The sequence below is a fragment of the Mauremys reevesii genome, linkage group 5, assembly GCF_016161935.1.
Source record: "Mauremys reevesii isolate NIE-2019 linkage group 5, ASM1616193v1, whole genome shotgun sequence".
NCBI classification, from domain to species: Eukaryota; Metazoa; Chordata; order Testudines; family Geoemydidae; genus Mauremys; species Mauremys reevesii.
The window spans coordinates 87,387,707-87,405,364 of NC_052627.1; the positions used below are offsets into that span (position 1 = coordinate 87,387,707).

Consider the following 17,658-nt stretch of genomic DNA (forward strand, 5'->3'; position numbering starts at 1 on the left):
TACAGAGATGTGAGTGTGTTGTGCAGATGAGGATCAGCGTGACGTGTCTAGCAGCGAAGCCCTAGACTGAGATGACACTGATTAACAAATGGTTTGAGTCTTGCATGTCAAGGCTAACTTCACTAGGATCAGTGTCTCTTTTTATGTAAGCAATGCATTGCTGTTAAAGTATAGTTAAAAAACATTGATTTTTAAACATTTTCTTGAATATATATTTAGTTAATTGTTCTAGGTTTGTCATGTTTGGTACTCTTGTTTTGCAGGAGAAAGGACTTTTAAAAGATACCCAACTCAACCCATTTCCAACAACATTGTATTAAAATTTCCACCAACCAGAGGAGCTGGGAGGCGGCGAGTCATGTCTCTCCCTCCGTTCCGCTGAAAAGTATGACACCATTGGAATTATGATTCTGTAGATTTTTTACAAACCAGATGACTGCTACCTTGCCCACAAAATGAGATTTTACTACATTATGCTCCTACACTAAAAATTAACTATATAATCCCTGTCTTTATTTTCATAGCTCAGGTATAGTGCAAGCAGCCCTATTCTGTCCCTGTTCAACCGTGACCTAAAGGAATCACCTTTAGATTGGCACCACTGGAATAAGTACTAGTGAAGAGCTGTCCACACAAAGTACCTCCACATCTATGTACTGGACTGAGTCTGCCCAACTTGTGTAACAGATTTTTTTTTTAAAAATCTATAACTGGGGGGTGGAAATACCCCCAAAACTTTAAAAAGCAGATGGTCTCTCACAGGATTTTAGAGAAACTCTGATTAATTTAAAAACTATCTGACCCATTTTTTGTCAGTAGGAATTCTATAAGCCTGCGCAGCAGCTGGTAGCAGAGAATTTGGAAAGATGGTTATTTCAAAGGCTCTGCAAAGAGAAGCAGAGAGTCTGAAATATCAGACTCTCTGCTTCTTTCTTTGGGACTTTCCAAACAGCCCCTGTTGTAGCTACTTTCAGTGCAAGTCTGAAGTATCGTGGTTTTCAAATATTTTTCAGTTCTTAAAGATCTCTTTTAACATGCATATTGTCATAAGGGAGGGAATTTGCCAAATTCCAGTGTAGGCCTCCATATTAAATGACTGCACTATCATAACCTGCATCAGCCAAACATGTCTATATTCGTAATAAGCAGATATGATGCCTGTTATATTTGTTCTTCTAATATCACTATTTGACCTCAGAGGTAAATAATGACCAAGGTGAAATCAAGTTCAATATATGCTTGAGGTACAATGAATTTTGATCAAAACAAGAGATGTCAGCACAGGCATTGGTTGAAAAATCTCTACATTATGAATTGCAAAAGTAATTTTTTCTGGGAAACTCAGATTTTAGGGAGAGGGGGCTGAGTTAGAGGCCCAGAAAAAATATAACTAGCTTCCAATGATCTAATTAGGAAAAAGTCTAGCATAGAGTTGGTTGGTAGTTCAGACGTAAATATTTCACTGAATTCTTCCGCTATCAGTCAATAGTCCTTGGTATATAGTGGCTGACTGGTTAATAATGTTACAGTATTCATTATTATTGATCTATGAGGAATTAGACAACACTAACTGAATTACTTCATCACTTTTCAGCCAATTATAAACCATAATCCTTGGCATGTAGTAGTACAGAATATACAGACTCAGACTTACTTCTACTGAGAATACATAAAGCAGCTACTACATAACTTTTAGCAATATTCCCTCAGCACATTTTTCTCCAAACAGTAAATCGTAGGAAGGCTATGTGAGAGGAGTTCTAACCAAAGAGCATTAGCAATACTTCATACTAATCCTTATTTTATTAAAAATTAGATAATGTGCAAAATTTAAAGTACTATAATATATTATTTGTAGTAGTAATAATGCTTTTCATGTATATGTGAATAAGGAATTCCATTTCAGTTTAGCTTTAATTTATATCAGTGCATTATAGAATATTATGATCTACATAAAAACATATATGGGTCCTGCCAATTAGTAAAATAAATCCTGGTCACTGCACCATTGCCCTGATCAGCAGAGCACGCTTGTTTTGTATCAGCTAATTGGCAGGATTTAACAGAGAAACAGGCCAGGACACACGTATGCTTTGTGGAGAAATATTTGACAAGCCCTACTGATTATAGCCCTAACATAGTTGGAGAAGCCCATAATTAAAATACAGATGTCTAAGACACCCATCACACTATTCTGTGAATTTAGAAAGGGCTTTCCCTGTAATGTTTTGCCAGTTACTTCAGCAGAAGTAGGGGTTAAGGGTGCAGGAGGGAGGTGCAGGGGGTAGAAATGAAGGGGCACAGGGCAGAGGTTAGGGACACAGGAGGGAGCAGGTATTGGGATGCAGGAGGAGGGTTGGGGTGAGGGGGCATGCACAATGAAGAGGTTAGGGGCTCAGGAGGGAGTGCAGAGGTTGGGGTGAAGAGGGCATGCACAGTGCAGAGGTTAGTGGTGCAGGAGAGTGGTTCAGGGATTAGGGGTGAAGGTGGCACAGCGTAGGGGTTAGGGTGCAGGGGGGACAGAGGTTGGGAGTGAAGGGGATGTAAGGATTAGGGGTGCAAGAGGGGGAGCAGGCATTAGGGGCAGGGCACAGTGCAGGGGTTAGGGAGCCTATAGGGGGCATGGGGCAATGCGGGGGCACCACGCCCACAGGGGCACCAAGATGCAAGTTCGCCCAGGGTGCCATTTTCCCTAAGGCTGGATCTGGCAAAGTTCATAACTCAACAAAACCTTGGGATATTATGGTCTCTTTGCTTTATGGACATACATACAGTATCAGTCTCAGCTAGTGTTGCCAACTTTATTTGCAGAAAACAAAATGCCCTGTTCCTTGCCCACTCCATTCCCCTCTCCCTCCATCACTTGCTCACCCTTGCTCACACACTCATTTTCACCAGGCTGGGGCAGGGGGTTGGAGAGCAGGAGGGCTCCAGCTGAGGGTGCGGGCTCTGGGGCTGCACTAGGGCTTTGGGCTCCAGGAGGGGGCTTCGGGTCTTAGCTAAGGGAGCCTGCCTTAGCCCCGCTGCGGGTGGCTGACCAGTACCATCAGGATCCCTTTTCGACCAGGCATTCCAGTTGAAAACCAGATCGCTGGCAACTAGTCTCAACCCTGTAAATCAAATCTTGAAACAGAAGTGCTAATCTGGAAGTGACTCAAATTTACAGTGTGAATTCCATGCTTTTAGCCTCTCAGGGGACTTCCAGATTAAATCTGGGCATTTTAAAAGTAGAAAAAGGATTTTATTTAATTGCCAGCCCATCAGACTTACCCAGGGATCTGACAGACAAGCTGGGTTCCTTCTTGCTGAAATAATAAAGATGTGGCAGCTGGAACTTAGTTTATAATTCTCATGATGATGTGTGAGCCAAAAAAAGAATCTAATTCCCTCCTGAGAACTCTGCAATGCTACCATTAAAAAAAAGTGATTACTATTGAAAACCTAAATCTCTCACTGTACCTGTCACAGAAGTAGGAAGGGTATTGGACTTTTTGAGCTGCTCTCTGCGTTCTAGTCTTGACACAGCCATCTCAATTTTCTTCTCGTCTTCCTGAGGTGTAGGTTTCTGCAGTACACTTGTTTTGCTGATATTGCTGCCTTTATTATCTGACTGATTGCTTACAGCAGCCTAGGATGGAGAAGGAAAAGTGTTAGATCAGAAACAATCCATTATGTATAGTCTACTACAGTGGTTCTTGAGCAGGTTTCAGGGGGCCACCAAACAGGACCAGCGTTAGACTCGCTGGGGCCCAGGGCAGAAAGCCGAAGCCCCACTGCATGAGGCTGAAGCCTGGGTCTCTGAGCCTGGCTACTCGGGGGCCCCTGTGGCATGGGGCCCTGGGCAATAGCCCTGCTTGCTACCCCCTAATGCCAGGCCTGGCTTTTTATATGCAGAAAACCAGTTGTTGCACAAGTGGGCTGTGGAGTTTTTATAGCATGTTGGGGGGGACCTTGGAAAGAAAAAGGTTGAGAACCCCCTGGTCTACTATAAACAAATAAGATATTCCAAACGATGGCCTGTAGGGACAGCAACCCCAAATTAACAATGATGCTTTTACGTGCACATCTTTCATACGTAATTGATGATAAAAACATTCAAAATGTCAGTGAATTCATGAAGCGCTGGAGATCAGACTGAAATTCAGTAACAGTATACAACATTTTGTACTGAAAATTGGTTTGCGATGTTCTTCATTTGTGCAAAGTTAAACCCCAGACTTACCACCTGATTTTATTGACTCTCATTAGCTTTTTATAAAATTTCACAAACTGAACAGGAATTCAAATACAACTAAATCAAGAGATCAGTATTTAAAAAAAAAGTTTTCTGAAGCTTCTTTGTTTATTATTTTACATTATCTTTAGCGAGCTTCTCAGCCTGCTTTGCCTCTCGGGCTTGTCTCCTCTCCTCTCTGGTAGCTTGCTGCTCACGAAATCCCTTTTGCTTTTGTAGTGCTAATGTAATCCACAGCGGTTGTGCAGATTCAACTTTTTCCATCAATTTGGAGCCATCTAAAGAATGCCTGCTCTGGAGAACTGGCTTTTCTATAAGAAAAAGAAAAGGATAAGAAGATTGGTTGAGTGCAATACAAAAGGTGTTTGTTTTTCCTTAGTCCTAAAAAATAAAATACAGCAATATAGACAGCAAACTTTGTTTAAACACATTGAACTCAGTGTCAGTTGTAGCCTTTCAAGCATTTATCACATTTTGAAGCAGATTTGTTATTCATCAAGAAGAGACATTACAATAGTCCAGCCTTATACTTAGCAGGCCACAGTCATCCTTGGTGTAACTTCACTGATCTTACTCCAGGCAGGAATTCAGCCTTGTATCCTAATTCTACCTATTTTGATACTTAATCCCTTTAGACCATTTGTGCCCAGCTTTGCCTAACTGTGGGCTCAAGTGACAACTTGCCATAAATGCTATTTGTATAAAATGGAGGCCAGCTAGGTAGTCCACAGAGACTGGTTGTCCCAGTATGCAGTGCTTCATCTTAATCTGAACATTACTACAATGGAGGTCACATGCTGGAAACTGTAGCATTTTCAGGCCCAACTTGTATTTCAAAGAAAATGGTAACTGCTGATCTCATGTAAGAACACACTGAGCCACATTTGGTCATCATAATGTTGGCCCACTTTTGACAATGGGACACAGTTCTGCACTGTCTCATATTTCTAGAGACTAATTTAGAGCCCCTACCATGGTAATGGCTTTCTGAAATTTTACAGGTTTGTGCAGGGTTGGTGGTGTTTTTTTTTTTTTTTTTAATAATTGATGGCACTTAAGCATCAGCAGTTATTTTCTTATAACACATCATCATCATCATTCTTTATGCTGAAGAATCACTAGATATTGTGGCAAAGTTCCTCCTCTCCTCTAGTAGGTCCTGCGCTTATTAGCGGATTTCCTCCCCTCAGTGGTCTTCCCCTTGGATGAAACCCACAGTCTGGATCAACTCCTCCTATGTCTGATGAGCAGTAGCGAGGCTTGGGGGGAACCCGGGCCCGCCCTCTACTCCGGGTTCCAGCCCAGGGCCCTGTGAATTGGAGCAGTCTCTATAGTGCTACTTGTAACCGCTGCTTGACCGCTACAGCTCCCTGGGCTACTTCCCCATAGCTTCCTTCAAACACCTTCTTTATCCTCACCATAGGATCCTCCTGGTGTCTGATACTGCTTGATTGTATGGTGTTTCCTCAATCCTCCAGTAGTACACCCTCTCAGTTCTTAGTTCCTTGTGTCTCTGGCTCCCAACTCCTCATACGCCCTTCCTTCCGCTGGCTCCTCCTTGACTGGAGTGAGCTCCCCTTTTTATACCAGGTGCCCTGATTAGCCTGCCCTGATTGGCTGCAGGTGCTCCAATCAATGTAGCTCTCTCCGGTGCCTTCTAGAAAGTTCTTAATTGGCTCCAGGTGCCTTAATTACCCTGGAGCAACTGCCATTTTGGTTCCCATGGTACTAGGGATTTGCTTAGCCTGGGGCTAACATACCTGTTCCTGAGTACTTTCCTGTAGCCATCTGGCCTTGCTCCATCACATATTTCCCCCCCCCCCCCTGCTCAACACCATAGGGTTGGGCAACTTGGGACGCCAGGCAGTATGCTCGTGAAAGACCATCAGTGTTGCCGTGGTGGCATCCAGCCGTATGCGGAACTGGAATGGTTGGAGGGATAAGAAGCACCTGGTGACCCTTGCATTCTTCTCCTTATTTCTCTGCATCCATTGAAGGGGTGCATGGTCCATCACAAGAGTAAACCGTCGGCCTAAGAGGTAATAACGCAGTGTCTCCATGGCCCATTTGACAGCAAGGCATTCTCTCTCGACTACTGCATACTTCTGTTCTCGTGGGAGCAGCTTTCTGCTTAGGTAGAGAATCGGGTGTTCTTCATCTCCAATCATTTGGGACAGAACTGCCCCCAACCCCACCTCAGAGGCATTTGTCTGTAAAATAAATTCCTTGGTAAAGTCCGGGGCTATGAGTACGGGGTCATTACAGAGGGCTGTCCGAAGGTCTACAAACGCCCCTTCTGCAGCGTCGGTCCACTTCACCATGTCTGGACCTCGAGCCTTCACCAGATCCGTTAGAGGACTTGCCCTACTGGTGAAGTGGGGAATAAACCGTCGGTAGTAGCCTACCACACCTAGGAATGCACGGACCTGCTTCTTTCGGGTCGGCCAGGGCCAGTTTTGAATCGCTTCTAGTTTATTAGTTTGGGGCTTCACTATACCTCTTCCTACAATATATCCCAGGTACCTAGCCTCTGCTAGTCCTATGGCACACTTAGCAGGATTAGCGATGAGACCAGCCCGCCTTAAGGTGCGTAGCACTGCCTCAACTTTCTCCAAGTGGGTTCCCCAGTCTGGTGTATGGATGATGACATCATCTAGGTATGCAGCTGCATAGCTAGTATGGGGGTGCAGCAGCTTATCCATGAGGCGCTGGAATGTGGCTGGGGCCCCATGTAACCCAAAAGGGAGGACAGTGTACTGGAATAGCCCGTCAGGGGTGGAGAACGCTGTCTTTTCTTTCGCTTCTTTGGTCGGGAATCTGCCAATACCCTTTTGTCTGATCCAGTGTAGTCAAGAAACGGGCGCTACCCAGGCAGTCAACCAGTTCGTCGATGCGTGGTATGGGGTATGCATCAAACTGGGATACTTCATTCAGTCGGTGAAAGTCATTACAGAATCTCGTGGTACCATCAGGTTTGGGCACTAGAACAATTGGACTGCACCACTGACTGTAGGATTCTTCGATAACGCCTAATTCTAACATTTTCTTTACTTCGGCCTTGATTTCTTCTCTTTTGGATGCTGGGATTCGGTAGGGTCTCAGTGTTATTTTGGCTCCGGGGATCGTGTGGATATGGTGATAGGTCTCAGTCGTCCGCCCTGGTTTTGTAGAGAATACATCTCGGTTACGATTAATCATGTTGGCTGCCTCGATCTTTTGGATTGGCGTCAAGTCGGGTGATATCTTCACTTGCTCATGTACGTTATCCTCCTGGGGAAGAGTCTCCCGGCTGACTAAGCATGCCTCTCGATCATGCCAAGGTTTTAGAAGATTGATGTGGTAAATTTGCTCTGGTTTCCTGCGGCCTGGCTGCCGTACCTTATAGTTTACCTCTCCCACGGCCTCAATCACTTCATAGGGTCCCTGCCACTGGGCCAACAGCTTGCTTTCTGCTGTGGGCACAAGGACCATTACTCGATCCCCTGGTTGGAACCGTTGAAGCTTTGCTTGGTGATTATAATGGGTCCGTTGGGTCTCCTGTGCTTTTTCCAAGTGTTCTCGTACAATGGGTGTAACTTGGTCTATCCGATCCCTCATCTGTAGTACATGCTCAACTATGTTCCTTCCGGGATTTGGCTCCTCTTCCCAGGCTTCTCTGGCTATATCCAATATGCCTCGGGGGTGGCGCCCATATAGTAGTTCAAATGGAGAGAAGCCTGTGGAGGCTTGTGGAACTTCCCGGATGGCAAACATGAGGTAAGGCAATAGGGTATCCCAGTCTTTCCCATCCCGGCTCACCACTTTTCTGATCATGGCCTTGAGGGTCCTATTGAATCTTTCCACAAGGCCGTCTGTTTGTGGGTGGTATACAGAGGTCCGTAGGGCTTGTACATGGAGCAACGAACAGAGATCTTTCATCAACTTAGACACGAAAGGTGTCCCTTGATCGGTCAGCATCTCCTTGGGTAGCCCAACCCGGGAAAATATCTGTACTAGCTCCTTAGCTATTGTCTTGGAAGCTGTGTTGCGTAGGGGGACAGCTTCCGGGTATCGGGTTGCATAGTCTAGTACAACCAGCACATGTTGGTGGCCCCGAGCTGTCTTCTCTAGGGGCCCAATCAGATCCATGGCTATGCGTTCAAATGGTACCTCTATTATTGGAAGAGGTATCAAAGGGGCCCGTAAGTGTGGGCGAGGGCTATGTAGCTGACACTCTGGACAAGAGGTGCAGTATCGCCTGACATCTTCATGTACTCCTGGCCAGAAGAACCTCCGCAGGATCCTAGCCTGGGTTTTCTCTACCCCTAAGTGTCCTCCAAACAGGTGACTGTGGGCGAGGCTCAATATGGCTTTTTGATGTTTTCGGGGCACCAGAAGTTGATGTATCTCCTGCTCCTGCATTTGCACCACACGGTACAGGAGATCTTTCTTCACAATAAAGTAGGGTACTGGACCTCAGGCCTTCCCTTCCACTGCTATCCCATCTATCTCAGCCACCTCTTTCCTGACGTTATATCTGGGGTCCTCTGCCTGGTCCCGTCCGAATGTCTCTCTCCCAGGACTACCCTGCCTGAGCCCCCAGGGGCCGGCTTCTGCTTCTTTCAATGGCCTGTCGCCATCATGGCTGGGGCCAGCCTCTGGCTCACCTTCCGTGTTGGTAGTTTCTCTGTTGGCTGCTCGTGCCCTTCTGCCTACTAGCGCAGTCTTCTGGCCCTGGGTCAGGATCTGGGTTCCCAAAGCCTTCGCGGCCTTCCTTTCTTTTTTTGTCTTCCGGGCCTTTTGGGGGGCTGAGAATAGATCTTGAGAAAACTCAGAAAACATGGGGGGTTAACATTCCCCCAATGATGAGTCACTGCCAACAGGGTCTCCACTTCTCTGCAGCCTCTCAGGGGGAAGTAAATTATCAAACCCTGGATAGACTCTCCCAATAACTACAGGATATGGGAGTTTAGAAACAACGCCCACTGTCACCTCAATGGGGTTCCCCTGAACCTCTATCTCCACTGGGATGGTGGGGTATTGGCTCATGGCCCCATGCACACATGTCACTGCTACACGTTTGGCTTGTAGCAGCTGGCTACTTTTTACCAGCTTACCCGATATAAGGGTGATAGCACTCCCTGAGTCCACTAGTGCTGTAGTCTCTGTTCCATTTATCTTCACTGGCCTGGTGTAGTTATGTGGGGCTAATGCAACGCCCGCAAGGTGGATAAGGGAGCATGGGACCTCCCAATCCCCCAAGTTGCATTGCATAGGTTCTTCGGTGCTGGGACACTGTGCTGCTATGTGTCCCCACTCCCCACATGCATAACATCTATAACTGTTTCTAGTCAGTCTCCCATCATGTGGACTAGGGGGTTTAGTCCCGGGGTTCCCTCCACTCAGGCCAATCCCTTCCTTCTGGAGTCTCTGTGGGTTTTCAGCCCCCCTCTTCCTCCACCTAGGACTCCCCAGGGGTTTGGCTGTCCCTCCTTCCCGGGTTGGGGTTGGGGGTTTGCTACGGAAGGGGCTTTCCTTGCGTAGTTGGATCAATTCTCTGGCTGTCATGCGTCTTTCTACCAGCGTGATCATCTCATCATAGGTGCACGGATTGTTCTGGCCTACCCATTTGCGGAGATCTGGTGGCAGTGCCCGCGTGTACCGGTCGATGACCAGAACCTCCAGTACCTCTTCCGGACTCCGGGATTCTGTTAGCAACCATTTTCATGCAAGATGGATGAGGTCATATAATTGGGACCGTGGGGTTTTGTCTTCCCGGTACCTCCACTCATGATACCGCTGGGCCCGTACTGCGGATGTTACCCCAGATCTGTCCAAGATCTCTGCCTTCAGCTGGGAGTAGTCTGCTGCAGCTTCTTCAGGCAGATCATGGTAGGCCTTCTGGGCCTCCCCACACAGGAATGGGGCAAGGATGCCAGACCACTGATCTCGAGGCCAGGCCTCCCGTAGGGCTGTCCTCTCAAAGGCCAGAAGGTATGCCTCTACATCATCTTCCCTTGTCATTTTCTGCAGCCAATGGTTAGCCCGTATGAGCCGTGTCCCATCATGCCCACGGTTCATTTCTGTAAGGGTCTTTACCTGGCTTACTAGTTCCTGCAACATATCTCGGTCTTGAACAGCTTGGTCCATCAGCAGGCAGTTAGTTTCTTGCTGCAGCCGCACTGCTTCTTGCTGGGCAGCTGCCTGGACACAGGTAGCCTCCTGCTGGGCTGCCGTGGCTTGTATCAGTGCCCGTACTACATCATCCATTGTGGTAACAAATTGTAAATCCCCTTTTTTTTTCTTTTTTTTTTTGTGTTTTTAAATCACCCTCCTTCTTCCGCTGCGCTGTGCACACCAAAGATCCCACTCCTGACACCAATTGTAGCAAAGTTCCTCCTCTCCTCTAGTAGGTCCTGCGCTTATTGGCGGATTTCCTCCCCTCAGTGGTCTTCCCCTTGGATGAAGCCCACAGTCTGGATCAACTCCTCCTATGTCTGATGAGCAGTAGCGAGGCTTGGGGGGAACCCGGGCCCGCCCTCTACTCCGGGTTCCAGCCCAGGGCCCTGTGAATTGCAGCAGTCTCTATAGTGCTACTTGTAACCGCTGCTTGACCGCTACAGCTCCCTGGGCTACTTCCCCATAGCCTCCTTCAAACACCTTTCTTATCCTCACCATAGGATCCTCCTGGTGTCTGATACTGCTTGATTGTATGGTGTTTCCTCAATCCTCCAGTAGTACACCCTCTCAGTTCTTAGTTCCTTGTGTCTCTGGCTCCCAGCTCCTCATACACACTTCCTTCCTCTGGCTCCTCCTCCCTTGACTGGAGTGAGCTCCCCTTTTTATACCAGGTGCCCTGATTAGCCTGCCCTGATTGGCTGCAGGTGCTCCAATCAATGTAGCTCTCTCTGGTGCCTTCTAGAAAGTTCTTAATTGGTCCCAGGTGCCTTGATTACCCTGGAGCAACTGCCATTTTGGGTTCCCATGGTACTAGGGATTTGCTTAGCCTGGGGCTAACATACCTGTTCCTCAGTACTTTCCTGTAGCCATCCGGCCTTGCTCCATCACAATATATAAAGTTGATGTAAATGGCTTTCCTTTAAGAGCTAAAGTTCTACACACTTAAAAGTGAGAGCGACTAAACAAAAACATCCAAAATCCTACCCATAATGGTCAGGTCTTTCACTAGGTTTCCATTTAAAGCACCAGTTTGATTCTCCCATAGAAAGCACCTGGGATGAGTTTAGAGCATGATAGGTGTTCACTTTTCCAAAAACTTCATTTGTTTACAACCTCATATCTTAAAATGGCCCAGCCTAGAAATGTCAAAACTTGTTTTATTCTCTTGGCCTTGTAGAGCACTGGTGCCTTTGGCTATATCTGGAAAGTATGCCATTTAACTGAGGAGTTGTTTGATATGTTGCTTTGGAACCTTTGAGCAAGCTGTTGCGTTTCTCAGGTTGGACAGCATAGAGTTTGGGAAATCTACCACCAGATGCTACATGCCTTTAAAATTCTGGATTGGAGCTATCAGGGTCTTCAAGGTTTAAGATGTCTTCAGCAACAATCTGGAGACTTCCTATAAACTGCCTGGAAATTAGGCCAGCACCCACGATTAAAGATGTGTGCATCTGAGAGCAGCACAACTGATGCTCCTGCAAAGATCTCTATTTCCCACTAGGATATCTGCAGAGCTGAGTGAAGCACAGAAATTCTGGAAGAGTCCTGAATTTAGCTCACTCTCTGCTCTTCATTTTAGTAGCACATCTCCAACTAGTTTTCACACATCATCTTTACATAAAAAAGCTTAGGGGAAAACAAAAATCTAAGGAAAATCCTAAAAATGGTTGTTTTGAAGGAGATTGTAAAAACAGAGCAGCTATTTCAGGGAAAAGACTCATTCAGTGCATTATAAAAACATGTAGAACGTTCAAAAAGCAAACAATTGAAAGCCTGGGAATTTGGAGTTAAGTTTCCAGAGACAACTTGGATTCTGACTGTCCTACCCTGTACCTCTGATCTGTCCTTACAGTGACACAGCACTCATTCTACATTGCTACTGCCCATTTAACCCTATCCTCAGTTGAACGTAATGATGTACAAATTACATTCTCACTATGCTGGAGCTACAGGTCTCCCTCCATAATGCAGCAACTGAAGAGCAGTGGGACACAGGGAAGCTCTGACCATATCCCCTTTGCTGGCAACAGCTAAGGAAGATGGCTGAGAAGCCACTATACTGTCTCTCTGCCACTGCAGGGTCCTTTTATGATGGGTTGTGTGTTTTATGGCAATCTGCTAGTGGTAGGGCACAAAGCCACTGCATTACAACAGGATCTAGACCAGGGTGTCCCTCTACGGCCATGGCTGGCCGTCAGCGCCCGGCGGTGCGGCCCGGTTTGCCGCAGCAGCTTCGTTGAGCGGCGGCATGCCGGCGCCCGGGCGGCCGAGCCCGCCGACGAAGCCCGGGCTGCGCGCCTGCGCGGGACGGGAGCCAGCGGGGAAGCGGGACCTGCGCGCAGGCATGCATGGCGGTCCCGGCTTCGGCCTGCCTCGCTCCCGCCCCGCCGGCGGCATGACGGCGGCGTCGCGCCGCCCCCCCTCCGTGACCTGCCGCAGGGCGGCCGGGCGAGAACAAAGCCGCTGGAAGACGGAGACCGCCGCAGTCATGCTGCGGCAGGTCCGTCGCGCCCGGCCCGCACACCTCTTGTGTGTGGCCCGGGCCTTTCCTTATTTTTCTATATTTGGCCCTCCCCCAAAAAACTTTGGACACCCCTGATCTAGACCATAGCAGTTTATAAAGATATATACAAGCTGTCTGAAAAACAATACATGAAGGGTAATGTAACATACCAGTGGTTCCCAACCACTTCTTTGCAAGGCGCACCTTCAGAATTTTAATTATTTTGAGGTACACCATCATATTGTCTCCAAATGAACTGGCCTCCTGATCACCTCAGTTTAAGCGGTTTACCACCCTTGCCATTCACAGTCTATAAGGGCTGTGTGCTGGGAGGGGTGTAGCTCAGGGTGCAGGCAGGGGATGGCTAGAGGCTTTGTGCTGGCAGGGGTGCAGCTCAGGGGGTAGGTGGGGGTAGCTAGGGGCTGTGTGCAGAGAGGATGTAGCTCAGGGTGCAGGCAGGGCTGTGTCCGAGGGGGTGCTGCTGCTACAGGTCCCAGCCATGTGATCAGTCCCTAGTTGGCACAGTGGAGGCTGCTCCATTCCTTGTGGCCATGTGCACACTGAGCTAGGCTGGGCCATGCCGTCCTACAGTCCCCATCATCATGGGTACCCAGTGGTTTGCGGCACAGAGGACTATATATCTAAGCCTGTGGTTGTTACCCAGCCCAGGTGGAGAAACTGACCTGGGCACACAGAGCAGCTGGCATTGCCGCTCACCCCCCCCCCCCAATGTTCCTCTGTGCCCCCGTAGGGGGCTCTGGTCAGCCAATGCCCTCTAGAGGGGCCTGGGGCTTGGAGTGGGAGCAGGGCCAAATCTGCCCCCCACATGCATGCGTTGCCTCTGCAACTTATTCAGTTTGGGAGTCAACGCCCCCATCTCTGCCCATGCAGCTGCCCCCATCCTCCCTAAATTGTGCCCCTGCCCCCATCAGTTCTGTCCTCACCCTCCACCAGTGAAGCCCCCACCTCACCCTGATTCTGCCCCTACCTCAGACCCAGTCCCCACCTCCACCCCCTTCCTCTCCTGAGATTCTTCCCCCTCCCAATCCTGGGCTGCAGGAGGGATGGGGAGAGGCAGAGGAGCTGATCAGTTGCTCACAAGAGGGGAGCGGGGAGGAGAGGGATATTGAACTCCAATTGGTTGCTCTGCCCCTGGAGGAGGTAGGGTAATGAGTCAGGCAGCTAATCAGACGGCGGCTTTCCCCACTTTCTTTTCCCCCTGTCCCATCCCCACTCCACATATAGTTTTTAAAAAAATTCTGCAGCACACCTGTTTGGGCCTGACAGCACACCAGTTGGGAAACACTGATCTAGTCTGACCTGTACATTGCAGAGCACAGAACCTCACCTACCCGCTCCTGTAATAACCCCTAACTCCTAATTGCAGTTCTCAAATCATGGCTTAAAGTAGGGCTGCCAAACAATTAAAAAATGAATTGTGATTCATGGTGCGATTAAAAAAAAAGTCATGATTTATTGCAGTTTTAAGTGCACTGTTAAACAATAATAGAATACCATTTATTTGGATGTTTTCCATGTTTTTGGATGTTTTCCATACTTTCAAATATATTGACTTCAATTACAACACAGAATACAAAGTGTACAGTGCACACTTTATATTATTTTTATTACAAATATTTGCACTGTAAAAATTAAATATTTTTCAATACACCTCAGACAAGTACTGTAGTGCAGTCTCTATCATGAAAGTGCAACTTACACATGTAGATTTTTTTTCTATAACTGCACTCAAAAATTAAAGAATGTAAAACTTTAGCACCTCCAAGTGCACTCAGTCCTACTTCTTGTTCAGCCAATTGCTAAGACAAATAAGTTTGTTTACTCTTACAGGAGATAATGCTGCCTGCTTCTTATTTACAATGTAACCTGAAAGTGAGGCCAGGCATTCGCATGGCACTGTTGTAGCTAGCACTGCAAGGATTTATATGCCAGATATACTAAACATTTGTATGCCATTTCATGCTTTGACCACCATTCCAGAGGACATGCTTCCATGCTGATGACTGGTTCTGCTTGATAACAATCCAAAGCAGTGCAGACCGATGCATGTTCATTTTCATCATCTGAGTCAGATGCCACCAGCAGAAGGTTGATTTTCTTTTTTGCTGGTTCAGGTTCTCGAGTTTCCACATCAGAGTGTTGCTCTTTTAAGACTTCTGATAGCATGTTCCACACCTTGTCCCTCTCACATTTTGAAAGGCATTTCAGATTCTTAAACCTTGGGTCAAGTGCTGTAGCTGTCTTTAGAAATCTCATATTGGTACCTTCTTTGTATTTTGTCAGATCTGCAGCAAAAGTGTTCTTAAATAGAACAACATATACTGGGGCATCATCTGAGACTGCCATAACACAAAATATATATGGCAGAAGCCGGGTAAAACCATGGAGCAGGAGACATACAATTTTCTCCCACAGTGTTCAGTCACAAATTTAATTAACACATTTTTTTTTAACAAGGATCATCAGCATGGAAGCATGTCTCTGGAATGGTGGTAGAAGCATGAAGAGGCATACGAACGTTTAGCATATCTGGCACATAAATACTTTGTAATGTGGGCTACAACAGTGCCATGTGAGCACCTGTTCTCACTTTCAGGTGATACTGTTAATAAGAAGCAGACACCAATATCTCCCGTATATGTAAACAAACTTGTTTGTCTTAGCTATTGGCTGAACAAGAAGTAGGACTGAGTGGACTTTTAGGTTCTTAAGTTTTAGATTGTTTTGTTTTTGAGTGCAGTCATGTAAAAAAAAACTAATTCTACATTTGTAAATTGCACTTCCATGCTAAAGAGATTGCACTACAGTACTTGTATGAAGTGAACTGAATACTATTTGTTTTGTTTACAAATATTTGCACTGTAAAAAGATAATCAAAATAATACTATAAAATGAGGACTGTACACTTTGCATTCTGTGTTGTAATTGAAATTAATATATTTGAAAATTTAAATCGGTACATTATTAACAGTGCAATTAAAATGGTGATTAATCGCAAATAATTTTTAATCTAGTTAATCAGTTTTGTATTAATTGCTTGAGTTAACTGCAATTAATTGACAGCCCTATTTTAAAGACTTCAAGTTACAGAAAATCCACCATTTTCACTAATTTAAACTTGCAAGTGACCCATGCCCCATGCTGCAGAGGAAGGCGACCCCCCCCCCCCCCGGTCTCTGCCAATCTGACAAAGAGGAGAATTCCTTCCCGATCCCAAATGTGATGATCAGTTAGACCTTGAACATGTGGGTAAGGCTCACCAGCCAGACACCTGGGAAATAATTCTCTGTAGTAACTCAGAGCCCTCCCCATCTAGTATCCCATCACTGGCCTTTGGAGATATTTTCTGCTAGCAGTCACAGATCAGCTACATGCCATTGTAGGCAGTCTCACCATACCACCCCCTCCATAAACTTATCAAGCTCAGTCTTGAAGCCAGAAGATTTTTGCCCCCCATTGTTCCCCTTGGAAGTCTGTTCCAGAACTTCACTCATCTGATGGTTAGAAACCTTCTCCTAATTTCAAGTCTAAACTTGTTGGCCAGTTTATATCCATTTGTTTTTGTGTCTACATTGGCACTTAAATAATTCCCCTGGTATTTATCCCTTTGATGTATTTATAGAGAGCAATCATATCTCCCCTCCGCCTTCTTTTGGTTAGACTAAACAAGTTTCCTCTCATAAGACAGGTTTTCCATTCCTTGGCTCATCCTAGTAGCCCTTCTCTGTACCTGTTTCAGTTTGAATTCATCCTTCTTAAACAGGAGAGACCAGAACTGCACACAGTATTCCAGATGAGATCTCACCAGTGCCTTGTATAATGGTACTAACACCTCTTTATCTCTACTAGAAATACCTCTCCTGATGCATCCTCGGACTGCATTAGCCTTTTTTTTTCCACAGCCACATCACACTGCAGCATAGTCATCCTGTGATGAACCAATACACCCTCCACTGTCACTTCCAACGGATATGTCCCCAGCTTATACCAACATTTTTTGTTAGTCCCTAAATGTGACTTTTCATTCTGCAATATTAAATTTCATCCTGTTTCTATTATTCCAGTTTACAATGTCATTGAGATCTTCTGTTATGATATTCCAGTCCTCCTCCATATTGGCAATACTTCCCAACTTTGTGTCAAATTTTATTAGCGCACACTCACTTTTTGTGCCAACGTTAGTAAAAATGTTCAATAAGATTGGTCCCAAGAGCAATCCCTGAGGAACTCCATAGTAACCTCCCTCCAGCCTGACCTTTCAGTATGATCTGTTATCCCTTTAGCCAGTTCCTTATCCACCTTTCAGTTCTCATATTAATCCCCATCCTCTCCAATTTCACTAATAATTTCTCATGTGAAACTGTATCAAATGTCTTACTGAAATCCAGGTAGATGAGCTCTACTGCATTGCCTTTGTCTAAAAAAATCAGTTATCTTCTCAAAGAAGGAGATCAGGTTGGTCTGGCACAATCAACCTTTTGTAAAACTAGGTTGTATTTTATCCCATTACTGTTAACCTCTATGTCCTTAACTACTTTCTCTTTCAAAATTTATTCCAAGACCTTGCATACAACTGAGGTCAAACTAACAAGTCTGTAGTTTCCCAGATCACTTTTACTCCCTTTCTTAAAAAAATAGGAACAATATTAGCAATTCTCCAGTCATAGAGTACAATGTCTGAGTTTACAGATTCATTAAAAATCCTTGCTATTGGGCTTGCAATTTCATGTGCCAATTCCTT

The 17,658-nt window shown here is 46.0% G+C and overlaps 2 protein-coding genes across 16 annotated transcripts in view; one reads left to right on the forward strand and one right to left on the reverse strand.

The window, feature by feature from the left end:
• The window catches only part of AASDH (aminoadipate-semialdehyde dehydrogenase), a 96,379-nt gene that overhangs the window by 53,211 nt on the left and 25,510 nt on the right, over positions 1 to 17,658 (forward strand). Inside the window, exon 18 of one of the 9 annotated variants that reach the window (XM_039539512.1) lies at positions 264 to 385. The exons of 6 other annotated variants lie outside the window; for them this stretch is intronic. In XM_039539512.1, coding sequence (XP_039395446.1) covers positions 264 to 382 — 119 coding nt within the window. In that variant the 3' untranslated portion in view covers positions 383 to 385. Of the gene's footprint in view, positions 1 to 263; positions 386 to 4,453; positions 4,588 to 17,658 lie in introns of those variants that run through there. 2 more of the 9 variants (XM_039539520.1, XM_039539515.1) reach the window with 2 other exon arrangements.
• Positions 1 to 17,658, reverse strand: part of CRACD (capping protein inhibiting regulator of actin dynamics) — a 224,358-nt gene that overhangs the window by 6,536 nt on the left and 200,164 nt on the right. For all 7 annotated transcript variants that reach the window (XM_039539500.1, XM_039539498.1, XM_039539501.1 and 4 more), the window contains 2 exons: positions 4,355 to 4,545; positions 3,460 to 3,628 (listed from right to left, as the gene is read on the reverse strand). In XM_039539500.1, coding sequence (XP_039395434.1) covers positions 3,460 to 3,628; positions 4,355 to 4,545 — 360 coding nt within the window. The remainder of the gene's footprint in view (positions 1 to 3,459; positions 3,629 to 4,354; positions 4,546 to 17,658) is intronic.